Source organism: Narcine bancroftii, chromosome 9 (genome assembly GCF_036971445.1).
Source record: "Narcine bancroftii isolate sNarBan1 chromosome 9, sNarBan1.hap1, whole genome shotgun sequence".
NCBI classification, from domain to species: Eukaryota; Metazoa; Chordata; class Chondrichthyes; order Torpediniformes; family Narcinidae; genus Narcine; species Narcine bancroftii.
The window spans coordinates 39,988,962-40,007,274 of record NC_091477.1 but is presented as its reverse complement, the minus strand read 5'-3'; the positions used below and the strand labels follow the sequence as shown (position 1 = coordinate 40,007,274).

The 18,313-nt window shown below is 43.6% G+C and overlaps 1 protein-coding gene and 1 long non-coding RNA gene across 4 annotated transcripts in view; one reads left to right on the top strand and one right to left on the bottom strand.

Annotated features, from left to right (window-relative positions):
• cpeb4b (cytoplasmic polyadenylation element binding protein 4b) overlaps positions 1-16,472 on the bottom strand; it is a 118,418-nt gene extending 101,946 nt beyond the window's left edge. For both annotated transcript variants that reach the window (XM_069898860.1, XM_069898861.1), the window contains exon 1: positions 15,118-16,472. In XM_069898860.1, the coding sequence (XP_069754961.1) occupies positions 15,118-16,158 (1,041 nt within the window). In that variant the 5' untranslated portion in view covers positions 16,159-16,472. The remainder of the gene's footprint in view (positions 1-15,117) is intronic.
• Positions 15,528-18,099, top strand: LOC138743454 (uncharacterized). 2 transcript variants are annotated; one of them, XR_011344907.1, is made up of 2 exons: positions 15,528-17,182; positions 17,749-18,099. It is a non-coding gene; the product is annotated as an uncharacterized lncRNA (long non-coding RNA). The 2 variants fall into 2 exon arrangements; XR_011344906.1 differs by having other exon boundaries at positions 17,733-18,099.
• Positions 18,100-18,313: the final 214 nt, after the last annotated feature.

Sequence of the window (18,313 nt, the reverse complement as noted above, 5' to 3'; positions counted from 1 at the left end):
TTTTTTATTAATATTCAGATGCAAGTTGTTGGCTCTATGCCAGTCACTGACTGCACCTCATCTCAGCATGTTGTCTCATCATTCTTGCTGATAAGGCCCACCACGATCGTATCTTCAGTGAACTTGGTGATGTTTGAGCTGTGTTTTGCTGCAGTCATCAGTTAGTAGAGTGAACAGCAATGGACTAAGCACACAGCCCTGAGGGCACCCCCTGTGCTCAGTGTAATGGTCTTAGAAATGCTGTTTTTGATCTGGACTGCCCCGAGGTTTCCCTGTCAAGAAGCCAAGAATCCAATTGCAGAGGGAGGTGTTTAGGCCCAACAGGCTCAACTTCTCTACCAGGGACTGAGGTTTGATTGTGTTGAATGCTGAACTGCAGTCAATAAACAGCATTCAAACATGCGTGTCCTTATTTTCAAGATGAATGAGGGCTAAGATGGAGGGTGGTGGCAACTTCATTTTCTATAGAGCAGTTGGATCTCTATAGGGTCCAGTGAGGGGGTGGCAGGAGCTTGATGAGACCATGACTAGACTGTCAAAGCACTTCATGACAGTAGATGTGAGTGCGACAAGACAGTAGTCATTTAGGCAGGACACCGACGACTTCTTCGTCAAGCACATTGAAACCATGGCGCTGCTCAGGGAGATGCAAAATATGTCGGTGAGAACATCTGCCAACTGAGCTGCACATTCCGAGCACTCTGCTGGAAATGTTATATGGGCCATCAGCTTTCCATGGGTCGACCTTGCCTAATACTCTCCTCACATCAGCCACTAAAAGACACAGCACCTAATCATTTGGAGAAGAGGTGGTCTTCTTCACCGCCACATCATTTTTCACCTCAAAATGTGCCAGAAGAGTATGCTAAAAGGATGTTGCCAGATTAGGGCTATTATTATGAGGAAAATAATAGGGTATGATTGTGTTCTGTAGAACAATGAAGAGAAAAGGGAAATTTAATTGACACACAAAGCTATGAGATTTCAAAACAACTTGAAAAAGGGAGAAAGCAAAATGTTAATCAGATTTTGAATGTACATGAGTAAGCAATCCAAGCAGAGAAGTGGAAGTAACCTAAATAATTTAGTTTTCAGCTACAATAGACGTAATTCACCAAAATGCCAGTTTAGCCCCTTTTACATTAGTGCTTGAAAACATGAATTAAATGGCAATTTAGCAGTTCACCTACCAGTGCGAACTCTCCCCAACTGGTATGAGGGCCCATTTCGACCTGGGACTCAACCGCCTAGGGAGGTAGTATCAGAGCTGATCAATTTCAAATTTTATCTCCAGTGTGAATGAGTGACCTGGTTTGCTGGGTCCCGTTAGTAACACATTGATGATGTTCACTGCATGCATGCGACCTCCTGGCATGACAGTTAGTCAGTTTGAAGAGGTGGTGAAGGCAGGTACAGTGGTTCAAGCATGGCAGGAGTGTGAATTAATAGTGATCAAAAGATAATAGTGGCAAATGGGAGGGATGGGGGGAAAAACAAAAATCAGGAGATGCAGGAGCTCCTCTCGATCAGGGCCAACAAGGAAAATGTAAAACAACGGGTATCATGAAGGACGGCCTGTTATATAGGCTCAGGGACGTAGGTTTGACACTAGGTCTGCCAGATTGTGACCAAGCTGGTCTGTGAATTTGTCCTCAGTTTGAAAAGTCTAAAGCCCTGCTCCCTCACTGACAGCCCACCACCAGCCCTCAATGATAGGTAATAGATAAGGGATTACTTAAGGTGGTGAGTGGAAAGAAAAAGTTTGAAATCCACTTCTTTCAATCAACACTTACAGATTTTCCCACACTCTCTTATAAACTGAGTGCATGTTTTATTATATTGTGCATTTATTTTCCTATGCTCTTTTATACATTGTGCATGTTTTTCCCCCACTCTCTTTCATAAATTGTGCACGTATATGCTTTATTCCCACTAGGATTTTACTGCCCTGCACGCAAGTAATACGTAATTCAGGATGTCACTGCTGGAGGTTGGGCCCCTCTTTGCTCCACTGTAATGGGGAAGCAATGTGAAAGGGCACATTAAACAAGTTTTTCTTGGTTCAGTGTGAATGACCCTTCTGGGATTTTAAAATGGGTTGTTCACACACCAATTTAAACGGGTTTCCAATGTGAAAAGGCCTTTGTAACATATTTCTACATACATTCATGATTAAAGATAAAAGTGGTCTACAATATTAAAATTACAACACATATAGACTGATTCATTTTAGGCCTATCCAATCATTTCATCCTGTCTTTTCTTCTTTCATTCTCCCCTGCAACTGCTTCCCTCACATAGCATAGCCTTACAAATTAATTTTAAATTACTTATTCTTGCTTATTACTACTGAAAAAGTTTCCACAATTTTAGATGGTAATTCCAGATCATAATAAACCACTTAGATGGATCTATCACCTCCAATTCTTTTGTCAGTTATCTCAAATCTGCTTCTTCTGGTTACCAATACATCTGGTACAAAAACAGTATTTTATTAAAATCTTATGATTTAGAGCATCTCTATTAAAATTCCAATAATGTTGATACATTTAGCTTATTTAATCTCTCCAAGTCCCTCATCCTTGGTACCATTCTATCAAGTCTTTGCACTCTCTATAGTCCTAAATTCCTTAAAAACCCTCTTAAATTACTTTATTCCTTTCTTCCCCCCCCCCCCCCCACATTAAAAACCTTGAAGCCAGCATTAATTTTATAACTCTGCATTACAGCCCAGATAGCTACCATTGAGGTCCTAGTTATTGCTCGGTTGAGCAGACCATATTGGCTGCATGCACAAAACCAGAATGCTGAGAACATACCAATCTAAACACCTTAATTATTTGACTGACAGAGGAAAAGGCTCAAGGATACACTCAAAGCATACTCTATTCCTGAGATGAAGAAAGATTGAATTGAATAGGTCTGTATTCATTATAATTTTGAAGAATGAGACCATAACAGCTATATGTAGGGAGGGTGCTTCCACTGGATTAGAAATCCAGGACCAAGCATTACAATCTATTGAAATGGGCAAAGTACTTTCAAGGACTGAGAAGATATTACATTTCTTTACTTCGAGGATGCTGACCAATGTATTCCCTACCACTGAAGGCCAATTTATTGATTATAAATATTTATAAGATTGGCAATTTCTTAAAGCATCACAGGAGATGAAAATCAAACAGGTAAGGGAAACTTACATTAGCCAATTTGCCTGCCATCCTGCACAGCTTCAGAATGAGTGAGGAAAAGCAGTCAGAGAGAACCAGCAAATTCCACACAGAAAACACAAAGTCAGAAATGAATCCTGATCTTTGAAACTGGTTAAAACCTCTAGGTTTATAGCTAAGACAAGTTCAATGCAATACTGATCCATTTATCCCTAGTTAAATTCTTGTTTTAACCATTCTCAATACATTTAGAAATATTTATATTTCCTTCTTTGAATATTTTGTAATGCTTTTACTTTATACTATTTACACTTTACATTGGTGCAGATCCTCTGTTTGATACTGTTCCTCTTCCCTCATGTTGGCCATCTTTCTTGACCAAGAAAGATGTTTAAATTAAAATTTAAAATTTTTTAATTTTTAAAAAAGATTGAGACAAACAGCATGGTGACAAACCCTTTCGGTCCTCAAGCCCAGGCCGCTCATTACACCCAAATAGCCTAGTGAATAGTGAGAAGAAACCAGCTCTGGGGAAAACCCATGCAGACATAGGGAGAACTTACAAAATGCTTACAGACAGTGCAGGATTCAAACCCCAGTCCCAATCGCTGGCACTGTAACAGCGTTGCACTACCCGATATGCTAATTGTGTCGCCATAGCTTATAGATTTGTACATGAACAGTTTAAGTTTTTATTCAAATACAATCACTTTTTTAATTCCTTTAAACTTACATTTTTAAAAACACTGGTTTACAACTTCTCTTGAAACCAAATATCAGAATCAATTATTCATCTTTATTTGCATTGTGATTTGCTGAGATATTCCAAATCTGTTTTTAAAATATGAAATGGAATGATTTCTGATCATTTAGTTACAGAACATTTGAGTAGAACTATTTTGAATACATAATAGAAACTTTCCATCTTTTTACAATTTCCATTGTTACGTTTATTAGTCTCCCACAATAATCATTTTTTTTCCATCATCCAATTCCTTGATTTCTGGAATGATCCCCATTATATGACTACCATCAACTCAAGGTGCAAATATTTTTGCGTTCTTTGCTTTTTGTCAATACTTAAGACATTGCTTCCATTCTTTATTCTCCTAGTTTATATTTTAAATTAGAAGTACAGCATTCTTACTTTCTTAATTTTTCCATCCTTTATGATTATCCTACAGCCATGAATATGATTTACAAAAATGCCCTGGTAATAGCCAAACCTCTAAAGGAATACTTTGTTGTTTTCCTTTTTTTTCAAATAACTATATGCTTGTGTTTTATTTCTCTCCTAATGTATTTGTATATATCTGTCAACACCTATCCACTTATCTCATTTATCTTTTCCTAATCTTCCCAAGTGGCCTAAAATTACTTTATTGGTGCACTGCAGGTTGCTAGAAGCCAAAAGCAAGTCCAATCTGAACAAAGCACAGAATTTTTAGAATATTAATGTGTATTTTATGAATGGCAAGATTATAATTTAATTTCTTTCAGCAAGACCACTTTCATACAACAAACTACTTTTGCTTGGCCTCTCCAAAATTCATTGAGTTTAATCAAAATATATGCATACCAAAATCCAAATAACAGTAGAATCATATTTCGTGTTATTGCCCTCACCCATTTTCATCCACATTTCTTTGGCTTGGCTTCGCGGACGAAGATTTATTGAGGGGTAATCTCCACGTCAGCTGCAGGCTCGTTGGTGACTGACAAGTCCGATGCGGGACAGGCAGACACGGTTGCAGTGGGTGCAAGGGAAAATTGGTTGGTTGGGGTTGGGTGTTTCCTCCTTTGTTTTTTTATCAGTGAGCTGGGCTCTGCGGTCTTCTTTAAAGGAGGTTGCTGCCCGCCGAACTGTGAGGTGCCAAGATGCACGTTTTGAGGCGATATCAGCCCACTGGCAGTGGTCAATGTGGCAGGAGATTTCTTTAGGCAGTCCTTGTACCTCTTCTTTGGTGCACCTCTGTCTTGGTGGCCAGTGGAGAGCTCGTCATATAACACGATCTTGAGAAGGTGATGGTCCTCCATTCTGGAGACGTGACCCACCCAGCGCAGCTGGATCTTCAGCAGCGTGGACTCGATGCTGTCGACCTCTGCCATCTCGAGTACCTCGACGTTAGGGGTGTGAGCGCTCCAATGGATGTTGAGGATGGAGCGGAGACAACGCTGGTGGAAGCGTTCTAGGAGCCGTAGGTGGTGCCGGTAGAGGACCCATGATTCGGAGCCGAACAGGAGTGTGGGTATGACAACGGCTCTGTATACGCTAATCTTTGTGAGGTTTTTCAGTTGGTTGTTTTTCCAGACTCTTTTGTGTAGTCTTCCAAAGGCGCTATTTGCCTTGGTGAGTCTGTTGTCTATCTCATTGTCGATCCATGATTTGATGAAATGGTGCAGCCGAGATAGGTAAACTGGTTGACCGTTTTGAGTTTTGTGTGCCCGATGGAGATGTTGGGGGGCTGGTAGTCATGGTGGGGAGCTGGTTGATGGAGTACCTCAGTTTTCTTCAGGCTGACTTCCAGGCCAAATATTTTGGCAGTTTCCACAAAACAGGACATCAAGCGCTGAAGAGCTGGCTCTGAATGGGCAACTAAAGCGGCATTGTCTGCAAAGAGTAGTTCACGGACAAGTTGCTCTTGTGTCTTGGTGTGAGCTTGCAGGCGCCTCAGATTGAAGAGATTGGCATCCGTGCCAGTCTCTTCATTGTTGAGGTCTTTCATGGCTTGTTTCAGCATCATGCTGAAGAAGATTGAAAAGAGGGTTGGTGCGAGAACGCAGCCTTGCTTCACGCCATTGTTAATGGAGAAGGCTTCAGAGAGCTCATTGCTGCATCTGACCCGACCTTGTTGGTTTTCGTGCAGTTGGATAACCATGTTGAGGAAGTTTGGAGGGCATCCAAGGCGCTCTAGTATTTGCCAAAGCCCTTTCCTACTCACGGTGTCGAAGGCTTTGATGAGGTCAACAAAGGTGATGTAGAGTCCTTTGTTTTGTTCTCTGCACTTTTCTTGGAGCTGTCTGAGGGCAAAGACCATGTCAGTAGTTCCTCTGTTTGTGCAAAAGCCGCACTGTGATTCTGGGAGAACATTTTCGGCGACACTAGGTATTATTCTATTTAGGAGAATCCTAGCGAAGATTTTGCCTGCAATGGAGAGCAGCACAATTCCTCTGTAGTTGGAGCAGTCTGATTTCTCGCCTTTGTTTTCGTACAGGGTGATGATGATGGTATCAAGAAAGTCCTGAGGCAGCTTTCCTTGGTCTCAGCAGAGCTTAAAAAACTCATGCAGTTCGGCATGCAGAGTTTTGCTGCCAGCCTTCCAGACCTCTGGGGGGGGTGGGGGGGGGGATTCCATCCATACCTGCTGCTTTGCCACTTTTCAGTTGTTCAATTGCCTTGTATGTCTCTTCCCGGGTGAGGACCTTATCCAGCTCTAGCCTTAAGGGCTGTTGAGGGAGCTGGAGCAGGGCGGATTCTTGGACTGAAAAGAGATTGGAAGTGTTCTGACCATCGGTTGAGGATGGAGATCTTGTCGCTGAGGAGGACTTTGCCATCTGAGCTACGCAGCGGGCTTTGGACTTGGGTTGAGCGGCCGTACACAGCCTTTAGAGCCTCGTAAAAACCCCTGAAGTCGCCAATGTCCGCGCTGAGCTGGGTTCGTTTGGCGAGGCTAGTCCACCACTCATTTTGGGTCTCCCAGAGTTTGCGCTGAAGATGGCTGCATGCGCGACGGAAGGCTCGTTTCTTCTCTGGCCAGGACGGCTTTGCAAGGTGAGCTTGGTGGGCAGCTCGCTTCTTTGCCAGCAGCTCCTGGATTTCCTGGTTGTTTTCGTCGAACCAGACCTTGTTTTTCCTGGAGGAGAAGCCCAGTACCTCTTCAGTGGATTGCAGTATGGCAGTCTTCAGCTGATCCCAGAGGGTTTCAGGGGATGAGTCCGTGAGGCGGATTGCATCCTCGAGCTTTTCTTTGAGGTTTGCCTGGAAGTTTCCTCTCATTTCGTCTGACTGCAAGTTTCCAACATTGAACCTCTTTCTGGGGGCTTTACTGTTCCTGGACTTTGGCTTGAAGTGAAGGTTGAGCTTGCAGCGAACAAGCTGGTGGTCAGTGTGGCATTCCGCGCTGGGCATGAGCCTGGTGTGGAGCACATCTCGTTTGTCTCTTTCTCGCACCAGAATGTAGTCCAGGAGGTGCCAGTGTTTGGATTGGGGATGCATCCAGGTAGTCTTCAGGCTGTCCCTCTGCTGAAAAAGGGTGTTTGTAATGACAAGCCGCTGTTCTGCGCAGAGCTCCAACAGGAGGCGCCCGTTGTCGCTGCACTTGCTGACACCATGCTTGCCCAGGATTCCTGGCCAGGTTTCTGAGTCTTTGCCGAGGCGAGCGTTGAAGTCGCCAAGGATGACAACCTTGTCGGCTGTAGGGATGCGTGGAATGAGGTTGCACAGATCAGTGTAGAACTTGTCCTTTTCTGCTGGTTCTGCCTGGAGGGTTGGAGCATAGACACTGATGAGGGTGATGCGATGCTTGTTTTGAAGGGGGAGTTGCATGGACATGATCCAGTCCAAGTGGCCTGTCGGGAGGTTTTCGAGTTTGGAGGCAATGGAGTTCTTGACCATGAAGCCTACACCAGATAGCCGTTGTTCACCCATAGGCTTGCCAGACCAGTAGAGTGTGTAGTCCGCGCCGCTTTTTTGGAGGCTTCCTACATCTGCAAGGCGGACTTCACTGAGAGCGGCTATGTCGATGTCAAGTCTGAGGAGTTCATATGCGATGAGGGCAGACCGACATTCAGGTCGGTGGCTGTCAGCCTTGTCTAGCATGGTTCTGATGTTCCAGCATGCTAGCTTGAGTTTGTGAGCATCTTTTGAGGGGGAGGACGTGGAGGGGAAGGACGTGGACATGTCCTCGGGCCTGCGCAAAGGAGCTTTTAGGTGGAGTGCGTGTGCGCAGTACTGGCCCCACCCTTTACACCCATGGTTCGTGTGCCGTGGCCAAGCAAGCTGGGACGAGGCAGCGAAGTCCTTGGGTCATAGGTTTTATATCGGAGTGGCCTTCTCCTATGCAGGTTTCTTACCCGGGCTGGAGGGGCCTGCCTCCCCTCCTAGGTCGGACCATACCTGGTCGTAATCCAACCTGTTGGCCTCCGTCTGCTTCCACATTTAACAGAATTAGAAAATACATTGCACAATACAATTTGCTTCCAATTAGCCTTTTCTCATACATATTGAAACAAATTCAAAAGCATTTATTCCCACTCCATTCAAGTAGTTAATATTTCTGAAAATTTAAAATCTTTCATTTTTGTCACTGGTTCAGAGTCGTCAGCAATTACTCACAGCAGCTTGGGCAGTTAAAAGTTCCTAATGCATGATATGGGAAATCTGGGAGAGCACAATCATCCCTGATGTCTACACCTGCAAGAGGTACATCCATCTGCAGCTCCTTACAGATCGACTTAGGGAAATGGAGCTGGATGAATGGATAATTTGGGAGGCAGAGGGGGTGATGAACATGAACTACAAGGAGACAGTCATGTCCAAAAGGCAGGAGACAGATAGCTAGGTGACTTGAAGAGGAACAGGCATTCAGAGCAAAGCACCTTGTGGCCATTCCAGTACATAAATGTACTGTCTTGGATACTGTTGGTGTGGGGGAAAGAGATCTACCAGGTACAAGTCATAGTGGTCAGGTCTCTGGCACAGAGTCTGGTCCTTCAGCTCAGAAAGAGGTTGGGGGGGGGGGGGGGGGATAAAAAAGAAAAGCAGTAATGATTGGGGATTCGATCGGCAAACGGATAGGAGGTTCCGTAAATGAGATAGAGACTCCCAGATGGTATGTTGCCACCCAAGTGCCAGGGTCAGGGGCATCTCTGATTGAGTCCACAGTAAACTGAAGTGGGAGGATGAGCAGCTGGATGTCATGGTCCACAAAGTACCAATGACAGATGCGAGGTCCTGAAGAGGGAACATGGAGTTAGGAAGGAAGCTCAGGGGTCAAAAACTCACGATTGCTACCTGTGCCACACACTAATGAGGGTAGAAATATGAAATTGTGGCAGATAAATGTGTCTGAAGAGTTGGTGCAGGGGTTCAGATTTATGGATCATTAGGATCTCTTCTGGGGAAGGTCTGACCTGTACAAAAACAACAGACTGCACTCAAACTGGAGAGGGAGCAACATCTTAGTGGGCTGATTTGCTAGAGGTGTTGGAGAGGGTTTAAACTAGTTTGGCAGGGGATAGGAACCAGAATGAGAGTGAAGAAAATGGGGCAGAAGATGGAAAGGATGATGCAACGTATTGTGGGTTAGTGAGGAAAGATAGGCAGGGGAGGAAGCATAAATGTAGTCCATTGGAGGTTTTGAAATGTGTCTATTAAATGCGAATATTAGGAATAAAGATGAACTTAAGAGCATGAATCAGTACATGGAATTACAATGTTGTGGCCCTTACAGAGACTTGGCTGGTAGAAGGACAGGACTGGCTCATGCAGATACCAGGCTTTAGGCATTTTCAAAGAAATAGGATGGGAGGTAAGAGAGAGGGTGTGGACATTACTGGTCAGGGACATTATCATGGCTGTAGAAAAGGGAGGATGCTGTAGAGGGAGCATCTACTGAGTCAGTGTGGGTGGAAAACTGAAATAGGAAGGGAGCGATCACTATACTTAGAGTAGTCTATTGCACTCAATCAGCCCCCAGGAAACAGAGGAATAATAAGTAGGCAGATTTTTGAATGGTGCAGAAATTACAGGGTTGTTGTTATTGCAGACTTCAACATCCCTAATACTGGCTGTTACCTCCTTATTGCAGAAGGATAGATGGGCCAGAATTTGTCGGGTGCATCTAAGGATTACTGACAGTATTTAGACTGGCTAACTAGAGAGCCCATACTGGATCCAGTACTGGGTAATGAACATGGTCAGGTGACAGACTTCTTGGTGGAGGAGAATTTCAGTGATAATAACCCCCAACTCCTTGAGCTTTGGGATAGTTATGGACATTGATAAAAAGGAAAGTGTTTAATTGGGGTGGAAGGGAGAATTATAATAGGATGAGATAGGAACTAGGGAACAGCTGTTCACAGGAGAAAGTGCAGAAGTAATGTGGAGGATATTTAGAAGCAACCTACGCAAGGTTCTGGATAGGTTTGTCCCACTGAGTCAGGGAAGAGATGGTAGGAAAGGGAACTGTGGTTGACAAAACAGTTGAGGCAGCTAGTTAAGAGCATATATTAGATTTAAGAAACAAAATACAGGAAAGGTTCATGAGAATTATATGGGAGCCAGAAAGGAACAAGGAGGGCATGAGAAGGCCTTGGCAAATAGGATTAAGGAGAACCCCAAAGCATTCTATGCATAAGTGAATAACAGAAGGATGACAAGAGTGAAGGTAGGGATGCTTAAGGATAAGAAAGCAATGTGTGCTTGGAGGTTGAGGAGGTTGGGGAGGTCCTAAATGAATACTTTCCTTCAGTATTCACCAGAGAAACCACCTGGTTCAAGGAGACACAAATTTACGTGCTGGACCATGATGAAATTAGGAAAGTAGTACTGGAGCTTCAGAAAAACCACAAGATTAACAAGTCCCTGGGGCCAGATGAGATGCACCCCAGGTTGCTGTGGGAAGGGAGTGAAGTGATAGCTAGGGTGTTGGCTATGACCTTTGCATCCTCCTTGGCTACAGGGGAGGTGCTGGATGATTGGAGAATGGCAAATCTGGTCGCCTTGTTTAAAAAAAGATTATTATTAAAAGAAATTGATGAAGGTAGGACAGTCATTGTGGTGTACATGGATTTTAGTATGGCATTTGACAAGATCCCTCATGAGAGGTTCATTCAGAAAGTCATAAGGTATGGGATCTGTACGGAATGGAATTGGTTTGCCTGTGAAAAGCAGATAGCAGTGGAAGGCAAGTATTCTGCCTGGAGGACAGTGACTAGTGGAGTTCTGCAGGGATCGGTTCGAGGACCACTGCTCTTTGTGATCTTTATAAATGACCCAGATGAAGAAGCAGATGGATCAGGAAGTTTGCAGATGATACAAAAGTTGGAGTTGTGGATAGTATTTAAAGTTGTTGTAATTACAAAAGGACAGACAGGTACAGAGTTGGAGGAAAAGTGGCAGATGGAGTGCAATTGGACTAGTGTGAGATGATGCATTTTGTGAGGTCAAACCTGAAGGCTGAGTACAGGGTTAATGGTCAGATACTTAACAGTGACAAAAAACAGAAGGACCTTGGGACCCAAATCCACACATGTCTCATGTTGATAAGATAGTTAAGGCCTATGGGAAACTGAGCTTCATTAATCAGGGAATTGAGTTCAAGAGTCAAGAGGTTATGTTGCAATTCTACAAATCTTTCATGACCCCACACAGAGGAAGGATGTAGAAGCTTATAGAGTGCAGAGGAGATTTACCAGGATGTTGCCTGGATTGGAAAACAAGTCTTATGAGGCAAGATTACCAGAACTAGGGCTTTCTTCTTTGGAGTGAAGAAGGATGAGCGACAACTTGGAGGTCCATAAGATTCTGAGAGGCATAGATAAGGTAAACAAGTCAGTACCTTTTTCCCAGGGCGGGAGTAGTAAACACCAAAGAACATCTGAACAAAGTGGAGAGGAAAATTTAGTGGAATCATCAGGGGTGAGGTTTATTTAAAAATATAAACACAGAGTTTAGGCGCCTTCAATGCCTTGCCAGGAGTGCTAGTGGAGGCTGAAATATTAAGGGCATTTAAGAGACAATGGTCAGCACAACATTGAGGGCTGAAGGGCCTGTACTGTGCTATAATATTCTATGTACTATGTTCTAAGATAAAGTTCTTATCAATTGAAACTTCAGTTTTCATGAAAAAAAAAGTTTTATAAAAGGAAAGCAGAGGAAAAAGTCTAGTTTGGATCCTGAAAAAAAAAACACTATCAAGTTCCAATAAAACTAAATTTAACATAGACTCTGAAGCTACACTGCATCATTAGCCCACCCCTTTTACACAGCCACTTCAAGTCTGGAATATTGCACCTTGATTGTGCAACACCTTCTGTGTAAAGGTACAAACATGGAATTTGGGGGAAGTGGTCACTGTAGTCCTGCTTTTAAGCCAATATCAGAGGTCGTCACAGCACCAAATTGACGTCTGTGTAAAAAGAGAAAGCCAGGACCAGAAAGGATATGTATGTGTATGTTATATGTCATACTAGTCACGCCTTTTACTTCTGGAATGCTGGTGTGCTTCGTAAAATGACACACTGGGGCAGCATTATGTCGGCGTTATTTGGTTCAGTGTTAATAAGCAAAGTCGGCTTAATGATGGGTCTTCTTTACGGAAGTATTGCAGGATCTCTGTATAAAAATTGGTTTTTAAAAAACATCCATAAGCCATACTATGAAAAATAAATTGCACCCACAATCTGTTGCATCCAGAAAGTCATTTCATGGTCATTGAACAAAAAATGCTATAAAGGGATGGTCTATTTCACCCTCTACAATCCATGCTATGTTCTCTGCTCTCTTTGATCACCTGCAAAATATTTCTACTCCTTGTATTCAACTTCAGATCCCAACAACCATTTTCCCCACTTTCCCGGTACCTCAATATACTCCAAAAAGTACTTGATTTAAATCTCGTTTCCATCCAGACATATTTTATCTTCTCTTTGCTGCAGCTCCATTATGCAATAAGCTCATGTACACATGCATGCATTGTAATTAGGCAACAGCTCTTTTCTGGTCTATTGCTAATTTTTCAAACTGGAGTGGTTGATGCAAGTCAAAACTAATATTGTACATGGTACCTTCCACCAACATGTTGCATTTAAATTTAATTTTTTTTAAATAATTTCTTTAAAAATCAATGTGAAAGCCTCCTACAGCTCTAACGAGATACCGATTGAATTTAAGGCAGCAATCAATACATCTTAATCACAAGAGATTTTCTGACTGAGGGGCACAAAACAAATTCTCTAAAGCTATTTTTCTTTCCTGCAAATAAAGTGGAATACAGCCCCTTAACCCAAAATTTGCAACTGAAAAGTTTTTGTTCTAAAATACTTGCTATACTACTTTTAAATACTTCTCGCTCCCTTCATATGATTATGCTTTCTAGCACTGATTGTTTGACACAAGAGGAAAAAAAAGACAATACATTTGTTAACCAAACCAAAGCCAGGAAAGAGATCCAAGGACCTAATTTTTTTTAAAAAAATCCTCCATCTGCAATAAGTTGCATAACTACATAACTCATTGCTTTTTGACAAAATACTGCGCATGGAAATGTCTTCTGAAGCCATCAGTCTTTCTGAGAAATATTAACTGCTTTTTTCCTGGAAAAGTCCAATTTATAGCAAATATTTATTTTTTTATCTTCTACATTTTTGGATCCAAAGAATCGAGCCTCAGCCCATAAAAAGATGCTTCTATCTGTAGAAATACAAATCATAAGACTATTCCTTTGTGGATGCCAGGGGAAAAAAATCAGGAAATTTGAATATTTGCTTCATATACATGGCTAATATTGAACATTTTTCCATTCAGAGAAAATATTGTTATTCAAAATGCAAAAACAAATGTATTGTTGTTCATGGAAAATGCTCATTGTTGGTTCCCATCATAGCAAAATTCTGAAATGGAGGTCAAATCCTTGAAGAGATGAGCAGTTTAAGATAACAGAAAAATATTTTATCACTCTCAGGAAATTAAAAATGCAACATACCTACACAATGTTAAATAAACGATCCAAAATAAGTCTTGCCTTTATTCAGAAAAAAATTAAAAATGAAAGAACTTATGCTCTCCCCAAAAATTCTGTCAACAGAAACACAATGCGAACAGTAGGCAATTCAGTTTTTTAAAAATAATGAATTAAGGAATTGGCTAATGGTCAATATTCAGTCACTGTTCTGATATTATCACTAATTACAAGAACATTATCCTGTAATAGTATGCCATAAACAGACTATTTTACCATTTGTTCTGACCAATGAAGTACAGAGAACAATGCTACCATGTAATCAAGATCACAATTATGCTAGCTCACAACTTCTGGGAAGTTTAAAACTCTCTTTAGTTGTGCTATATGTGCTATTAAAAGCATATTTTGCTCATTGCTTTGCAAAGCATTTTTTAAAAAAAGATTAAAAATAACAGATGCATCAGGAAGGCATTTTTCATTGTTACATATTTTCCCAAAGGTGAAAAAATGTTTTCCAATTTAATATACTGAGAAAGATGTACAGTTTAAATGGCAAAAAATGCTACGCGTTGTAGGTTGCTGAACTTATTAACCTCAGGTGGACTAAAACTTGAGGAGCATTTACACAAATATCAAAAGTATCTAAAAATATTAGAAGCACATTTTGCTCAGTGTATTAAAGAGCAAACATTTTTTTGTCCATCTTGAAATCTTGTAAAGAATTTCTGCAAATTAGTTTCCTGCAAGTTGATGCAAGGATTTTTCTGAATGTCCAAAGGAATCAATAATTCTATGATTTAGTGTCCCCACTTTGTCCAAAAATATGATTTTCTGTTGACAAATATTAGAACTGCAATACAACTAGCATAATATTTTGATTTCAAGAAACTAGCTGGAATTGGTTTTCATTTTAAATTTAAAGAAATAGTATTTAAAAGAAATGCAGTGTCCAAAGTCGTGAACAAAATTTGTGCTTTATCCTCTCTCAAACAATTCAAGTCGTCAGAGATCATATTTTAAAGTGGAGAAAGAATACAAACTTAATTCATGATCACTGCTTGGGCTAAAACATTACTTTCCACAGCTCAAAACTCATCCGTTAAAAACGCCAACCCTTCTGGCATACAAGGCAGCATTTTACATTGACATGTCTTGGTCATTTACTGAGGTCAAACGAGACAAATTCACAAGATCATCGCAACGTCATTTGAAAACAAACTGCAGAAGGACTCAAGTCAACCTTGGGGTCCAAGGCTTCTCACCTGAAATGGTAAAATGTCATTTCTCAGCATGCTGTCTTCCATCCAAGACTTGGGGGGGAACGCCGAGCTGGACCTCGAGTATTTGTGCGCAGGGAGGGGGTTGCCGGGGAAAGGCTTCTTCATTGGAGAGATCGAGTTGAGGGCTGCCATTCCGCCAGGCATCCCTCGGCGGTGATCCCTTCCTTGGGAGCCCCCCCAAACACCGCCACCGGAGCTCCAAGACGACGAGGACGAGGACGAAGGTGACGGACTTGGGTAGCTGTTCCAAGGGGAAGGAGGTTTACTGATGCTATTGGCCAGATGAGGCAGCTGGTTGAAAGCATTTCTGTGCGGAAACGGGACGGCTGGATGCGGGCTGGCAGGAGATCTCCTCTGCTGCTGCTGCTGGTGGTGGTGGTGGTGGTGGGGAGGAGGCGGCGGCGGCGGATGGTGGTGGTGGTGAGAAAGAGCCAGCTGAGGCGAGAAACTGCCCCCAAATCCGGGGCTGACATGGTGGGGGAAATTTTGGAAGAGCATAGCCCCGTTGGCGGAGGGTGCGGGGACGCCCTGGTGAAAGAAATTATCCTCGCTCATGGTAGGAGGAGTCATCGCTGCTGACCAGTTGCTGAAACCGGTCAAGGAGGAGGTTGACGAAGTGAGCGACGGCGTCCCGGTGGTGCCCGCACCTCCCAGCCCCGAAGGAGGCGGCTCGTGGTAGTCGAAGCCCGGCAGGATCGGCGACTCCATCCTCAGCTTCTCCTTGCCGGCGTGGCCGCCCGGGCTCGCCTCCTCCTCGGGCTTGGGAGACTCGGAGAGGAGGACGACTTCGGGGGCAGCAGCAGCCTGGTCCAGCCTGGGGGAGAGGGGCTGGGGCTTGCTCTTTTCTGACAGCAGCAGCTCATCTTGCATGGTCTGGGTGGCCGAGGCGGGGAAGAGCCAAGCCGAAGCGGAGGTGGCGGCGCTCTGCTGTTGGTGGGGAGCCTGGTGATATCTGACGGGAAAGGCGACCTTACTGCTGTTATTATGGGTCTGAACTAGTAAACCGAACCCGTAATCCCCCATCGAGCGTGACGGCCGCACGATTCCCCTCTCTCCCTTTCCCTTTTGGCTTCCTTAAACATAGAAAAATCATAAAAAAAATGTCGCGTCACCGCCCTTTCGGCACCAATTTTTGCCTCAGAAAATCCAATTAACTCTTTCCAAACCAGCCGTCCTTTTTTTTTAATCCTCCCTCGACCGGCTTCTCTCACATACCGAGCCCTGTCCTTACAGTCCACGCACATATATATGTTCATAGAAGAGAGCTCGCTCTGGTTTTAATCTTTAAAACAAACATTGCCCTCTTCCCCCACCTCACCCCACCCCGAATAGGAACTTCTCTTTCCCCCACCCCACCCCCCTCCCCCCCGCCTCACACGCTCCTTCCTCTCCCCCTCGCCCGGGCCGACAGACTGAGCGCAAATGACAAGAGTCGCGAGCTTCTTCCTGTTCGGCGGTTTTCAGGCTCCTCCCCTCCCGGCGCCCCATTCGCCCTTCGCGTGACGCCGACGAGGACGGGGAGCTCCAGAGAGAGAGAAAAAAACTCCACGCCGGTTCTTTCTCTTCCGGTTCGGCAGTTTCAAGGTGCCCTCGGGTCGCTTCGTTCGCCTGTGCCGTGCGCGTCACAAACGGGAAACCCGCACGTGGAGACACGCGCGGGATTTGAACGAGCGTTCCAACCGACCGGTTGGGCGTCGATTCGCCCTTGGATGAACACTTCGGTGGGAAGGGTCCACCCACCCACACGTGTGTGGGGGAGTCGTGTTGAATTTTGTGGGAGTTCAGTGTCATTTTTATTTAATTGCATGTAGTTCAGAAAATTGGAGCATCACGAGATGGTTCAGGGTGACAGGTTTCCCCGAGGAGTCCATGGAAACAAACAAACATCCAGCTCCAACCCTTCTCCTCGCAACCTTATGCTCTTCCTTTGATGCTTGTAATAGTGGTGGTGGAGATACCTGCACCACGTTGAAATATCCTTGTATGTGGGCTTGAAATACTAGTCAGGACTCTTTTTTATTTCAACCAACACATGCAAGAAGTTCTGGTAAATGGTTTCCCTATCGTCAGATGGTCTTTAATAATTCTGTTAACTTGTCTGTTGTGGATTGATTTAGAATGCAAGTTAGGATTGAATACAACTCCACCTGATCCTGTAAATATAGTGATTCCAGTCTGTAAATAGTATAAATTCATTTGTCGTTGTTCGTCCTTCGTAGTCGAAGATGACCGCGGCTTCGAAGTCAAATGGGAGATTGGTGGCCGTGGGTCCGGACGTGACCGGTGAGGTCAATCCAGGCCCTGAAGGCTCGCCCACGTGGGGGACACAAGTGGGTGGGTGCTGCCATGGCAGTGGATGTTGCTCGGGCCTTGCGCGCAGCACGCCTTCGTTGCGCCTCGGCGATGCGCCTGACTTCAGTTGCGTGGGCTCCTGTGGTGATCCCGCTGCGCCAAGCTGAGCGGTCGAGGGCAAGGGTCTCCCGCGCGCTGATGTCGACGCCCAGGGCTTTGAAGACTGCTTTGAGGCAGTCTTTGTAAGGTTTCTTCTCCCCCTCCCCTGACTGAACGCTTGCCAATAAATTCATTTATCGTTTCAGCAAATTTTTTTTGCAGATGTGACAGTCTCCATATTTTTATATGTTGAAACCCAACACTTCTTCCTCAAACTCCTCAAAAAATGGATGTAGATTCAAAGATAACTCGACAAGGAATGACCCAGGCAAACTAACATGGAATCAAACAAGCAAGAGTTACTCAAATAGCATACATCAAGATCATCTACGAAAAACAAAAGAATCTTTAGACCAATGATCAGCCACACAGTTAACAAGTAAACATTGCACGTTGATGTTTGAGATCAAGATTCAGCAAGATATTACATAAAGTTTGCATACAACTGAAGCAATTCAGTGCAATCATTCTATGCACAAGATCTAGCGATTAAAATGTGACATTGGAGACTGATATTTTGTTTTGTACGCAAAATCAGTGTGCATGCTGCTTCTCTTTATACTAAATTCATTTTTTAAAATCTGATATTATTACAGCAGTCATGGAGAAATAAATAGCATATTGCAAAGAGAGTGGATTCCAAGGCATTTCCACAAAGGAGGGCATTCATGTTTAACTTGGTGTTCAGGCCAACATTATCCCTCAGCCAATTCATAAAACAGACCAT